The 14,087-nt window shown below is 43.4% G+C and overlaps 1 protein-coding gene across 6 annotated transcripts in view; it reads right to left on the bottom strand.

Annotated features, from left to right (window-relative positions):
• Positions 1 to 13,840, bottom strand: part of SMAP1 (small ArfGAP 1) — a 93,090-nt gene extending 79,250 nt beyond the window's left edge. For 2 of the 6 annotated variants that reach the window (XM_066179710.1, XM_066179707.1), the window contains exon 1: positions 13,434 to 13,677. In XM_066179710.1, coding sequence (XP_066035807.1) covers positions 13,434 to 13,551 — 118 coding nt within the window. In that variant the 5' untranslated portion in view covers positions 13,552 to 13,677. Of the gene's footprint in view, positions 1 to 13,433 lie in introns of all 6 variants that reach the window. The other 4 variants (XM_066179711.1, XM_066179708.1, XM_066179709.1 and 1 more) reach the window with 4 other exon arrangements.
• Between the last annotated feature and the right edge of the window lie 247 nt (positions 13,841 to 14,087).

Below are 14,087 nucleotides of genomic sequence, written 5' to 3' on the forward strand. Positions count from 1 at the left end.
TCTCAAGCATGAGATCTTGGATCTGTTGTATTTTTAAATTCCCATTTAAGACCAAACACTTGACAGAATCCTTTTGTTCTGTAAATACATTTTTGGAGTAACCTTCTTTAAGTAGGGACTCCATGAACACCCAAGCTCCACAGAAACTGCAGTGAACAAGGCAAGTGTCAAGGAGCAATTAGCATCACTTCTTTCAGAAGTTGTTTGCTCTATGCTGCAGAACACCTAGAAAACTGAATCAATGCTACACCGTCTTCATTAATGAGAATGATAGTTACCTTGTACTTAGAACACACAAGAAACCCTCAGCAGTTGCAGTGGATAAACCTTGTCTGGTCATCACGCACCCACCAAAGAGGAGAAAATAAGATAAAAAACCCCACAGATCAAGAAAAAGGCACTTTAATAAAGAAAAGCAAAGACCATGTGCAGAAGTAAGAAGAAAAATATTCTCCTATCAGCAGGTGACATCCACTTCCTGGGCAGCGAGGTCTCAGTACACAGTTGGTTGCTCTGGAAGACAAACACCCAACAACAAAACCTACCCATCCCCATGATTTCTCTTAGCTTTTACTGGGTCGCTTGCTACAGCCTGTCCCTCAGGTTTGTTTGGGTCAGCTGTCCTGGCTACATCCCCTCATAAACTTTCACCCGCCCCCAGTCCAGCAGCCTTTGGGGGGAGGCTGAGGAGACAGCCTTGATGCTGCACTTGCACTGCTCAGCACCAGCTGAAACACACTGTGTCATCAGCACCCCTCTAGAGCTGCAGAGCACAGCACTATGAGTGCTCTTATGGAAAGTTAGCCCCCTGTCAGACAACACTGCTACAGCAGCTCAATGCATTTAACATTGAGGATAACCCAGGTATGACTTGTCAACGAGAACACAGACCAAAGAGTCTGCACTCAGTGTCTTACTGACATGTCTCTTTGGTTTCACCCCTCCTTAAGTGCTCAAGCACACTTCCCCTGAAGATCTAAAGGGTGCACATAAAGTATGGCATTTGCCATGTTTAAAGGGACATTTCTGTCATTCTACAGATAACAGGCAACTTAACAAATACCCCATATATATACCTTACTGGGATAATCAGTCCCTATATTATAAAAGCATCATTACTTACCAATACATTGGTTGCTCCTATAAATTGTTATAAATAACAAATTTAAACCCAAATTAATTCAGCACACATTGCCAGGAGCTTATTTCAAATGATCATTCATTCCTGATTGTCCCTCACTACCATGTTTTGAATCCACCTACAAGTTCAGCTGCATTCAGAAATAGCAGATTACATGATTAATCACTTCCATTGTCTTTTGCAGAATTTCTTACAGGAGTACTACTGCCTTTAATTCTACTAATGAAGTCCTGTACTATGAAACTTTACTCATTTCCATTCAACGACTTCAGCAAAAATGCATTAGATTCTTGTACAGCAATCAATAGCTGAACGTAGAATATTGTACTCCTTTTCTCATCCATGCAAGAAAGAAAGTTACCTACTCCATTTTTTTTCTTCTTTTTTGAACACAAAAATCATAGCCTGGCACAGCTTTTAGAAAGAACTCCTCCTCTACCAAACCACACCTGCAGTCAGTTGCTTGGCAACATTGCTAACGCATGGCTGTCCACAGCTCCACTGCAACAGGCACTGAGCTACAGTCTCTACCTCTTCTTCTTCCATCATCCACCATAAACAAACACCTTTCCTGAAGAGAAGAAAGGGGCAATTGAGAGTTTAAGGCTACTAGACAAGCAGAACACAAAAACAACACTGATCAGCTTCCCCATAAAACTTGCCACCAACTCCATAAGCTACAACACCAGCACTCTCAATATACACATCTACCACAGACTTGCAGCACAACGATGTCCTCTGTTCCTCCAAGTTCTCCCTCCTCTTCAGATCGTTACCTAAGAGCAGAAAAGCATCTGGCTTGTCTGGTTAGAGGAAGACAAATCTCACCAGTATTTAGGAAAAGTAGGAAACAAGGCAGGAACTCAGGTTCTCTTGATTGGGTTGCTTCATAGCACTGGGCAGGAGCTCCTTGAGAATATGTACTAAGACAAGTTTATCATGTAATGGAAAGCAACAAGTGATCAAGACAAGACAGTGGAAGATAAGCAGGAATTAGCAATATATCACATAGTCAGAGTCTTCTGTAAACAAAGAAGACTATAAATAGGTAACCATTCAAATTTTAATTTTGCCAAGTTATCACAAAGACAAAGCAGTTTTGTTTGAATGGATTATTGTGAAACCATTCAAGAGAAAAATATTAAGAACTAATATTGCTCAAGCTCTCAACAAACATTAAGCAAATAAGAGGCCAGAACAAAAGAAAACCAGGAATCTGCAGTAATTTCTTTTTTGCCCCAGTCTTCCGAGGAAATCGTTGTTAGTCATAACATGGGAGTTCAAACCATGTTATGGTTTTACGTTTTAAGATCCAGGGAAATTTCTGACACAAGGGACACTAGCTCTAAGCAACTTTCTACCAGCTCTACTGAGCAGTTAGAGTTGTGGAGGAATTCTCCTGGCTAGACTTAAACATGTCAGTCAAACACAAGATATGAGTAACCCTTTTACTATAGCATTTCAATTTCGAGTTGCTTCAAATGGCTAGATTTGGTCCTTTTTGTCTCTGGATGCTCAAACAACAGCAAGATTTCTGTATTTCTTGAAAATTCAAAGCTCTACGACAGTCTGTATTTACTACTGTTTAATCACTTTCTTATAAAGGACTTCAACTTTAAACAAAGAATCTACTTTGAATTGACACAGACTGATACTTGCACACTGCGGAGAAAGAGGAAACAAATTACATGGTATCTACAGCAGGACTCCATATCAGCTTGTAAGTGATATAACAACTGAAATGAATTTGAAGTAGCAGAGACTGGAAGGGACCCTGGAAGATCAGGTAGTCCAACCCCTGGTGCTCAGAGCACAGAAAACACAGCAGGTTACTTAGGGCTGTTCCCAGGCAGATTTTTGTTGCTTCCACATTGGATGCTTCACAGCCTCTCAGGTAACCTGATCCTATTCAGCCTTTCCTGGAGTAAAAAAGCAAACAAAATAAAAACCCCATTTCTTATCTTTCAGTGGAATTTCCTGTGCTTTAATTTGCATTCATTGCCATTTGGTCCTATCACTAGATACCCCACAAGTCTGCCTCCATCCTTACTTTCTGTCACCAGGTATTTATTATACACATGATAAGAATCCCCAGCAGCCCTCTCTCCTCCAGGTGAAACCTCAGTGCTTTCAGCCTCTGCTTGACTGTAAGGCACACTGACCTTCCCTTTCATGCCACTTTGCTAGACTTGCTCCAGTCTGTCCCCGTTTCCTTGTGGATCCCAGAACAGGACAGCATAACAGATGCAGCCTCACCAGTGCTGAGGAAAGGATCTCCACCTCCCAGACACTGACCATTCTCTTCTGGAAATTCAGTCCAAGATGTTGTCTGCCTTCTTTGTGGCAAGGTGCATTACTGATTCATGACCAATTTTTGATCCACAGCATCTCTTCTGCACCAACAATACTCCCTCCCTAGGGACAGAGCTTTACATTACCCTTTGCTGAACTTGGTAATATTCTCGTTGGCTCATTTCTTCCACTTGGACACCTGCCTGCTCCTGAGTAGCAGCACATCCATCTGGTTTATCAACCACTCCTCCAAGTTTTGCATCCCATCAAGTTTGCTGAGGGAGGGGTCTATCCAGTCACACAAGTTTTTAATGAAGATGTTAAACAGTGCTGGCCTCAAAAACAACCCCTGAGCTACACCAAAAGGGACTGGCCGCACACTCAACTTTAGGATGTTGATCACCACCCTGAGCCTGGCATTTTAGCCTCTAAGCTATTTCCAATCCACCTCACTGTGTGTTTATCAAGAAAGCATTTCATCAGCTTTCCAAAGAAGAAGTCACAAGAGAGTTTCCAAAGCCTCGTGAAAGGTCAAGGTAAGACAACACGCACTGTTCTCATCCACCAAGCTGGTCATCTTGCTTGGTTCACTGTGGAACGCTGTTACCACACAGGCTGGCCACAAATTACAGCCCCTTGATTAATCCATACCAACTACTGCCCATCATTTTTCTTCATGTGTTTTCAGGATTATTTGGTCTGTCACTTTTCCAGGAACAGAGGCAAAGTTGACTGACTGGCAGTTCTCTAGATGTTCCTTCTTGCCCTCTTCAGAGATAGTATGGACATTTTCTTGAGTTCATCCCCCAAAACACACCCCCCAGTCATCATACCTTAGTTAATGAGAGTCACCACATAATTACCTTGGCAACCCCATCTCCCTCCTGGCTGCATCCTGTTAAGAGCCCACAGACTCGTGCACATCCAGTTTCTACAAGAGATCCCAAATCTGATCCCTCTCTACTAACTCAGAGTACACTTTTCCTTGCCTAGAATTGCTGAAAGCAAGTTTTACTAGTAAAGAACAAAGTGAAGATGACATTGAATGTCTCAGTTGTTTCCACATCCCTTATGAGCAGTCCTCCTCCCCATCCAGCAGCAGGTTTAAATTTTCTCCATTCTTTTTTTGGCCAGTTATCTGTAAATGCCCCCCTTGTTGCCATTCACATATACCTTGTAAGATTAAACTCCATATGGACATTGGCTTTCTGAGCTAGACACAACTGCATGCTTGAATGATGTCTCCGGGCTCTCCCTGGGCCACATGTTTCTGCTTCCACTGGTTATATGCTTCCTTTTTATGTCTGAGCTTTTTCAGAAGCTCCTCATTCATTCAAGCAGGACCCCTGATGCCTTTGTACCATATTTCCCACTCATTGCAATATGCCACACTAGAGATTAAAGTAGTCAGCCAGTTTTCCTGGCTCTCTCTGCTAAGAACCACCTTCCCAACAATTCTCCCAAGAAGATCCTTGAACAGAAGAAAGTGTTCCTTTCTGAAGATTATGGTTGCAATCCTACTCTTTGCTTTGCTGTCTCCAATTCAGATCCTGAACTCTACTACCTCATGACCACTGCAGCCAAGACTACTCCTAAGCTTTACATCCTCAACTCGTCATTGCTTTTTTTTGCAAGAAACAGGTCCTCAACCACTTGTATTGAGATACAGGCATCAATGCATGCCAGAAGCTTCCTTGATTACTTATTCTCTGCTGTGCTTTCCCCCTAGAAAATAATAAGGGTGGTCCAAGCACCCTATAAGCAAGAAAGTTTGTGAACATAAGGCTTGAGTTGTCTGAGGAAATATTACTACACCAGATGTATAAGCTCTCAACTGGCTCACCCATCTCCAAGTAGAGCTGCAGGCAGCCCCACTGCTCTCACAGCAAATGGCAACTCCTCTTCACCACCATCCCATCCCAGCCTGCCCTTCCTAAGCACCTGTACTTACTCATTTCAGTTCTCCAGCTGTGAACTATCCCACGAAGCAATGCCAATAAAAATCATAGCTCAGTCCTCACTCATTTTACTCTACCATAATATCTGAAAACAACTGGCTGACAGTACAGTGAAGATGGATTTAACTAGTCATAGGTTCATCAGCCAAACTCTTCAGAGCCACCTCAACATGAAAATAAGATATCACCAAACAACTCTACCTGCTCACAAAGCAAAGTCATTATGTCTTGGAGAATTTAGTTGCGGCCACAAGAGACTGTGAAGCATCAAAGTTCCTAAAGTAAAGCTGAATCATGCTCAAATGAACCTTACTGAGCCAGCCAAAGACAATGTGACACCTGAGCTAAATCAACTGCTGACTACTCCCTGAGTAATGTTTGAAAATAGACGCTCTTAAATCCTACAGGATGCATGCATTAAAGAGGGAGTCACCTTTCCAGGAGAGGGTACCTCCCTAAAAGTCTACTCATCACACAGATATATCTAATTGCTTCCTCTGTATCATGTACAAGGACCTCTTAAGCCTGCAGCACAGTTGCTCTGTCTTCTTTACAGCATTCAGACCAAAGAGGGAAGACAGCATCATTCCATTCTGGAAAAGGAAATTCAGGAACAAAGCTAAGACCAAGTGGTATAAACAGCATCCTGTAGCAGCAGCTCTTTCACATCACTGAGGAGTGGCAGAACTGCAGCTTCAGAACCCCCGTAAGACACACACCTGTAGCCCTGACCAAAAGAACTGGGCTGTTTTACATTTCAAAAAGCCAAGACCATGGTCTCATCAACAGCAATAATCACTTTTCAGGAACTGTCCCATCCTTATGTTCAACACAACAGAAAAAGCTTAGACTGCCAATAACTTCTGAACATACTGCAGCAAACTAAGCACGTAAGGATTTCTGCATTTGTATAATAAACCTCAGTGAATCTAAGGATTTGCAACACAATAAAAAATAAAAGGAAAAAGTCCCACAAATATTTCTATTAGTAGTCACAGAAATAATTAGGTTGAAAAGGACCTCTGGAGGTCACGTAGTCCAGCCTCTCGTCAAAGCAATGCTAAGTTCAAAGTTATGTCATGCCGCTTTGGGTCTTACCCAGTCAAGTTCATTTAAGTCCTGAAGAATAGAGATTGCATTCACTTGGGTAAAAGCCTTCAACTTTGCAAATAACCCTGTTCTGATACAAGCTAAACAAATTTCCTGTGACTTATTCGAAAATATTTTTCTGCACTGTAAGGGTCAGGAGATGGAAACAACCCCCTTCCTTACAGGGGCCGCTAGTGTCACCCAACACTCCATTCAGAAGTCCTAAGCTAAGGCTGCCATACTTTTTCTCCACCAAATGAGGTGTCTTAAGGGCTCTTTTCTTGGGGAAGACAATTATCCTTCTCAGGGCTGCAACAGCAACTAATTCCTAAGTTTCAGTTTCATCCAACCAGTGTCAGCAACAGGGAAGAGCACATGGAATAAGAGCACTTAATTAGTTTTATTTAGTAGGAAGAGATCAGGGAAAAAATCCTGGTTATACAGCCCCAAGAGCGAGTGAAGTGAGTTTCTGGTCCCTAAGGGTTGCTGAAGGCACTATCTTTGACAAAAAGGCCAGAAAAGTGTCAGCTAGATACCAGATTATCACCAGGCCTTCTAGCGATACAGTTCCTTACTATTACTAGAGTTTAAGATATATCATTCCATTTGCTAAGTTTAAGTAAGAACAGCCCTGAATCAAAATGCTTTGCCTTCGTCATTCCTTATGGAAGGATATTGCAAAGCCTCACTGGACAGCCAGAGGCATCCAGTTGTATCTATCAGTTCATATTCCAGCCTGTTACACTCACATGATCTTTACCAAGCTTATCTCGCAGAAACAACATGAACCCTGCAACAGAAACACAAAGAAATAACAACGATTTCTTGTATGAAGAACAAATCCAAGTGATTTGTTCAAGTGAACAATCCAAGTGACCTGCAGTAACATCTGATACTTGCAACAACTGCTGCAGAATATCCATGCAGCACCATCAGCTACTACTAAACTAGTCCTTTGTGTCTGAACTTCAATATAGAGCTAGAAGCTGCACTGCACACGACCTGTGAAACTGACCTCCAGCATAACCCAACTGCGCTCTATTCCCTCTAGTGTCCCTTCAGGGGTTTCTCCACCTTAGGAGGACGACAGGGAAGATCTTCACCTGAGGAGGTAGAGCAGCCAATGCCTTGCTCTAGTGTGAGCTCTGTCAATGAGCTGACACAAAGCTTTCTTACACTGACAGTGAGGCAAAAGCTGATGCCTTGCACAGGCTGAGGGCAGTGAGCTGTGAGAGTTACCCATCTGCTTGAGAAAGTGCACCATCTATTAAACTATACAGGCAAGATTAAGACAGTTAAAAGACCAGTCATCAAACAAGTAAACAGCAAAGCAGCTTCACAAAAAGTGATGATCATACACAAATATTTAATCTGGTCTCCCAGTCATAGAAGAGATCATATGCAAGACTTGAATGTCTACACAAAAGAGTCTGAACAGCTGTAGACATATCTGGAATATTCCAGATTTCTTTCCATAGCTAGTTTGCCCACTTATTTAAACTATATTTTTTTTTCCTCCTCCACTGCTAAGAGACACCATGTTTGGGATTGGTTAGTTGTTAGGGAAGTTTTAGCTACACAAACATTGGTACCACAATCTTTCCTGTCCAGTCCCTCTCCACACTCCCAAGTGCCTGTACCTGCCACTCGTAAGACAGAAGGCCAAATCTTCAGTCACATACAGATATCCAATGACTGTACAGTACAATTATAAATACTGAAGAGTGTTTTCATTAATATTATAACCAAATTAAACAAACTTTAATCTGGTTGTACAAGCAAGAGTTTCAATGTGCTTCTTTTTACTAGGATTTTGGTAACAGATCATTTAAACGGGCTTCAAGCACTATCAGGCATGAAGTAAGTAAACATTAAAGAAAAAAAACCCCAGAAGTCTTCCTCTGATACAGAAATTAATTCACCTCTTCTGAAGGCCCAAAACATCTATTTAATTGTTTATACTAAGGTCTGCAAGTTTCCAATTATGTTATTTTAACTTGATTACAGTTTAAAAAAAATCTAAAGCAGTTGATTTACAACTCACGTAATTGCCTTCTTGATAGGGAGACGAATTTACAGACTTGATTAGTCAATCCATTGGTATTAAAGACAGCATCCAAATACAAGCACAACAGACAGAAAAGGTAAGTCAGAGAACATTCACATTGTTTTTTCTTAGAAGGGGACATGATATTCTAAGCAAGCAAGCCTGTAAACTGAAGGCCATCAGTCTTGGTCCAGTGTGACTGTCTCTGTAAATAGGGAACATAAGACTCTCATTACTCTTCCTAATGATGTTTGAAACTAATCTCCTTTTTTGCTTCATCACACACTTCAACTTCTAAGTACTTGATTCAGTATTTAATATCAGCATCCTAGCAACACTGGACTTGCTGCCAAGCAATAAGAATACAAGTCTAGGAGACTTCTAGCATGTTGTAAGTAGGTACTAACTACATAGAAACACCAAATTATAGCCCCTATAGTCAAAGGGTCCCCAGTTGATGTTAACAGCTTGAGGTATTTTTATTTTGGCTTCATTTGACAAATGAAAGGTGTTATTGCTTAAGGGATTCAAATATCAGTATTGAAACAATTTTAAAAATGCACTACCCTCCCTCTACAATGAAAAGTAAGAAAAACTCAAATGCTTTACAATAGTTTTCAGCATAGTCTACATACCTGATACAGCCTCTCCTAGATCCTTCCAATTCCTGCCAGCTTTACTTAGTTATACAAACACAAGGATCACAAAGGAATTTCATTTGCCTCTCTTTCAAAACTTCAGGGTGGCTTCAGCTACTGTCAGCACACCCTACTATTTCCTACAAGTAGTAGAAACAGTAGTGTAACTTCTTCCCAGTAATATAACACTGGGAAGACATCTATTGCCTTATGTAGACAGCTGTTCAGATAGGGATGTAAAGAACAGACAGTACACAGACAAGAACTGCCTTGTCAAATGTCATCCCAACCTCCTCACTCTTTCAAAAGTCTCAGTGATTGCAAAGACAGTTCCAGAACCTTTAATTTTCAGGCTTCTTCCCCACAAAAATATCATCTAGACTTTCTGACAGCTGCAAGATTTACAATTTGAAGGTGACATATGGCAACTACCGTATGGCTCTACAACAGGTAGTTTCCAACACATTTTAGCAGCAACAGTCAGATTCATAGCAGCTATTTTAACAGGCAAAAGGCAAATACAGAATAAAACTCCCTTCCAAAACCTGACAGCAATCCTAATTATTACTTAATGCTGGTCTGGCAGATGTGTCCTCAGCTGTATTCTTCACCTTACAAAGCCATCCAATGTATCCACATACCTTGCACTTGGAGAAGCAGACCACAGAGCAAAAGATGGATTTGTTCTTGATACAAGACTACTGCTAATGACAGAAAGATTATTTTGAAGATGACCAAGAAATAACTTTTCTAATTCTTACACAGAGCAAGCATACAATCAATACTGAAAAAGTGCATGCTTCAAACTTCTTTGCAGGCAATGCAAACAGTGGCCCTATACCTGGACAAGGAAAGCAAACTCAGTAACTCAGGAGCAACAGGATAGTAATAAGATCCTGCAGTACCTTTTTGATGTAAAAAATACATGCCAGCAGAAAAGCCTCATTGATATGAAGGCAGAGTTCAAGAGTAGCATTACAGTAGATGCAATGAAAGTAATGAGTGGTAAATATGCTACCAGGACATGACATTTTTTAGGGTCAAAAGGATATTTGTACAATTTTAAATTATATCTAGCTACTTGAGAATTCCCAGAGCCTCAAAGAAGAGCAGTTAAAATAGATATACAAGTATAACCTGCAAGATTTCCACAACCTTTGGATGTGACTATCTAAAAAGAAGCCTGGGGTAAATATAATACTTCAGGTTTAAGAGATATTATAATATCTAGGGTGAGGGAAAGGAATTAGTTTTAGTTAAGTGCCCATGCTGAACTGACAGCTACCTGAAAGACCATACTGAAAACAATGTTTTTAGGTACTGCCAGAATAAGATCCAAGACAACTGCAGCTCAGCTAAAACAACTAGAGTTAATCATGAAGATGCTACCCCACAATTACGTGACAGAAAAAGAAACAAAGCACAGAACTCAGAGGCTCCTACTGAGCAACAGAAAGGAGAAGGACGGACAAAGGTGCAAAGCTCACACAAGAGAGGAAAGTAAGAGAAACTAAAGCGGACAACACTACAAAGAAAAAAGGAATACATTACATAAAGAAAACTAAAAACACACTGAACCAGGACTGACACAAGAGAATTACTAAACATTTTGTCACGTTAATGACAAATGGCTTCATGTTAATTTCTGCAGAATCCAGGATGAAGCGGCTCTCCAGTGGAACTGACCATTGGGAACTCCCGACTAATAACAAACATGACCAAGGATGAAAGAGATGCTGTTAGTGTTGCAAGAGGTGAAGGGGACCTCACAGGCTGGGGAATGCCAGACAGCTGGCAGGCTCTGGTTAGCTAACAGAGCCACGTTAATAGCTGCTGCCTCAGACAGCTCTGCATTCCAGGACTAGCAAAACTACGGCTTTGCCAGACAGCAGCAAGTCATGAGCACTAAACACCGTGGATTAAACATGAAACATATTAGGAAAAAACAGCTGGCTGCAGCCTTTTCACTGCTTTTGGTAAATAAGTTTCAACAAAGACTATTATAATGAGCAAGAGTTCAACAGTGGCATTGCATGCTCATGACAAGCTTGATTTTCAACTTAACTGATAATGTTTCCTTTTTTCTGAGCTGTCTTCTGGAAGTCTTCTGGAAGTATACAGAAATCCAGCCTTCAGGGTATAGTGGAGCAATCTCAACATTGTTCACACAACTCTCCTTCCCAGAAGGAAACTTCCTAAACTTCAAGTAAGAAATCTCCACTGACTGTGTATACATGACCACATCTCAGTCAAGTACCTTCAGAAGAGCTGCAACTTGTCATTCCACACTCTTCCTCCAACTACAAAAAACCCCCAAACATACACAGTACAGGCAAAGCCAGACACCACTACAAAGCTAATATGATACAAGATTTAAAATAAAAATTGCTACAACAGGATGAAGCAAATACAAATTAAACTTCAAGGGAAGAATAGAGTAAATAAAAAAGAAACCACCAAACCACAAGTCCCTCACATTGCATCACCCAGTATTTTCATGCCAGCTTTCCTGGGGACAGCATGAAAGCAAGCAATGCTTCTGGCATACAGAGAAACAGCAAAGGAGAAGTTGAGTAAAAGAGAAAAGAAGAAGCTTTCAAAAGTGCCATCAGATTTTAGTAGGTACCTATGTAAAACAGTCTACTAGAAATTTGAAAACTGAATTAATATGCACTAGCAGAAGACAGCCTGCTCAAGATACTGGTAGGTCCTCCAGAACCTGAACAGAAAGAAAAGCAAATTCAAGATACACCAAAGCTTGATCTTATGAAAGAAAGCAACAAAGAAAAGAACAGTGAATAAAAACACTTGTTAACGTAAGTATAAGAAAAAGGAAGCTGAAAGTGTTAGCACTGCTGAACTGAAAGGCCAAAAGATACCGAGGACTGAGGGCTACAGAGACTTACAAACATTTTGACTCAGCAAGAGTTAGAAAGAGAAAACTCGAAGACAGGACAAGCAATCGGAGAATTCCAGGCTCTAATTCTGAGCAAGACGGCCCTCAGGTCAATGCTATAGAACAACTCACATATGGAATTCCATCAGCAAGCAACATCAAGCAGCCTTCAGCACAGAAATACAAAGTGCCAATAATACATAAAACATACAAACGTGCTTTCTCCAGAAAGTCACTGGTTACGAAGAGTCATTTACATGGTAACCAGCTGTCAGGGGGCAAGAGGAGCTGTGTTAGGAACTGGTTAGGCAGAGTTATTTACGAAATATAAAGACCCATAATCTTTGGTGTAATCCATATCATCCTTCTGAGAGTTTATATTAGGACAATACAAGTCCTCCTTCCGATTGTGCATGGCATGGCTTGTGTGCACAGTGAAAAAGAGTAGCACACACAGATGGGAAGACAATTTACAAACACAACGCCATTTCTGGTTGCTCAAATGAAGCTCACTCACACTTCACCTCCACTTTATGTGGAGAAGAACTGAACAAGGCAGCTCTGGTATTAATCATACAGTGCATACTCCCAACTATTATTCAGGAAGCATTACACTTAATAACTTACTGTGAATTCACCTTACCTAGAGTAAGATCTGAATATATTGATTCTAGATGAAAGACGAATGTGCTACAATTTTCCGTTTGAAAGCCACAGAATCCAAGGTAAATACAAATGCAAAAATATATCTACTTCTGTGCAGGAATATATATATATATATATATACCAAAGCACTCTAAGATTTGCCAGTGATATAATCTTTAAAATTCCATTTATTGTCAAAGGCACATCTGTGACACATTTAACCAGACTCAGACATCCAAATTCACAGAGCCTGGCATTCTGACTGAGTCAGCATGGCAGGGTATACTGTTTTGGACACTCGACATTCAGCTCATCTGGCATCGGCCAGTCCCTTCCCGAAGGCCACAGCCCGCTCCGGATCGATACCTGGCAGCGCAGGAAGCGGACGCGGCCGTGAAACTTCAGGAAAGGGCTGGGCCAGTCATTGCATAAAGCCCGGCTGGGGGTTCCTGGCTGGAGGACAAGGGGGTCGCAGCCCGGCCCATGGAAGAGCGGAAGGCGGTTCACACGAAAAGGTCGGGCTGTCTGCCTGCCCGCCCCGCCGCTGCCCCCGAGCACGACCCCGCTGCCGCCTCCGGGCCCGCTGTCAGGAGGAGCCGCCCGCCGGTCCCGCCGCCCCTGCGGACGTGGCGCGGCCCCGCTCCAGGCCCCGCAGCCGCCCCGAGCCGGGACCCGCCGGGGCAGCGCCGCGCCCGGGCCGGGCCCCCGCGCCCCCCGCCCCGCGTACCCTTGGCCTCGCAGTCCGCGCAGTACTTGTTGTCCTCCTCCCGCAGCAGCTTGGCCAGGATGGCCTGGTGCTGCTCGTTCTGCTTCTGCGCCTTCTCCCGGCAGGAGCGGGTGGCCATGGTGGGCCTGGAGCGGGGCTGGAGCGGGGCCGGGATCGCTCCTGCCCTGGCGCGGCCACGGGAACCGGCGGCCGCGAGCGCCGACTTCCTCAACCGGAACTACTTGCGGACGCGGACGCCTCCGCCTCTCTCCCTCCCCGCCCGCTATCGGGCTGGCGCGCGCGCACACGCCCACCCCGGGCGCGACAGTCCCTTGTCTCGGGGGTGACAAAGAGTCCGCCGTGTCCCTGAGGCTTGGCCGCGATGTCGCCCCTGCGCGGCGCTTTCCAAAGAGCAAAAACGCTATCCTGGCTTTAGAAGGGCACGGAGCGGTTCCTGGGGACACGGGATCACCTGGCGACGGAAGATGATGTATCCATCCGCCGGTGCGTGACCCCGCCCCCCAGGTGGTGCCCGGGGGCAGGGCGGGGCCGGCGCGAGCCGCCGCACCTGTGCGCGCGCCGCCCCGCCCCGCCCCGCCCCGCCCCGCCCCGCCCGGCCCGCGGGGGGGTGAGGGAACGGGCTGGCCTGGAGCCCGCGCCGCTCCCGGTGGCTGT

Source organism: Chamaea fasciata, unplaced genomic scaffold (assembly GCF_029207755.1).
Source record: "Chamaea fasciata isolate MVZ Bird 193981 ecotype frontalis unplaced genomic scaffold, bChaFas1.0.hap1 SCAF_3, whole genome shotgun sequence".
Taxonomy (NCBI): domain Eukaryota; kingdom Metazoa; phylum Chordata; class Aves; order Passeriformes; family Sylviidae; genus Chamaea; species Chamaea fasciata.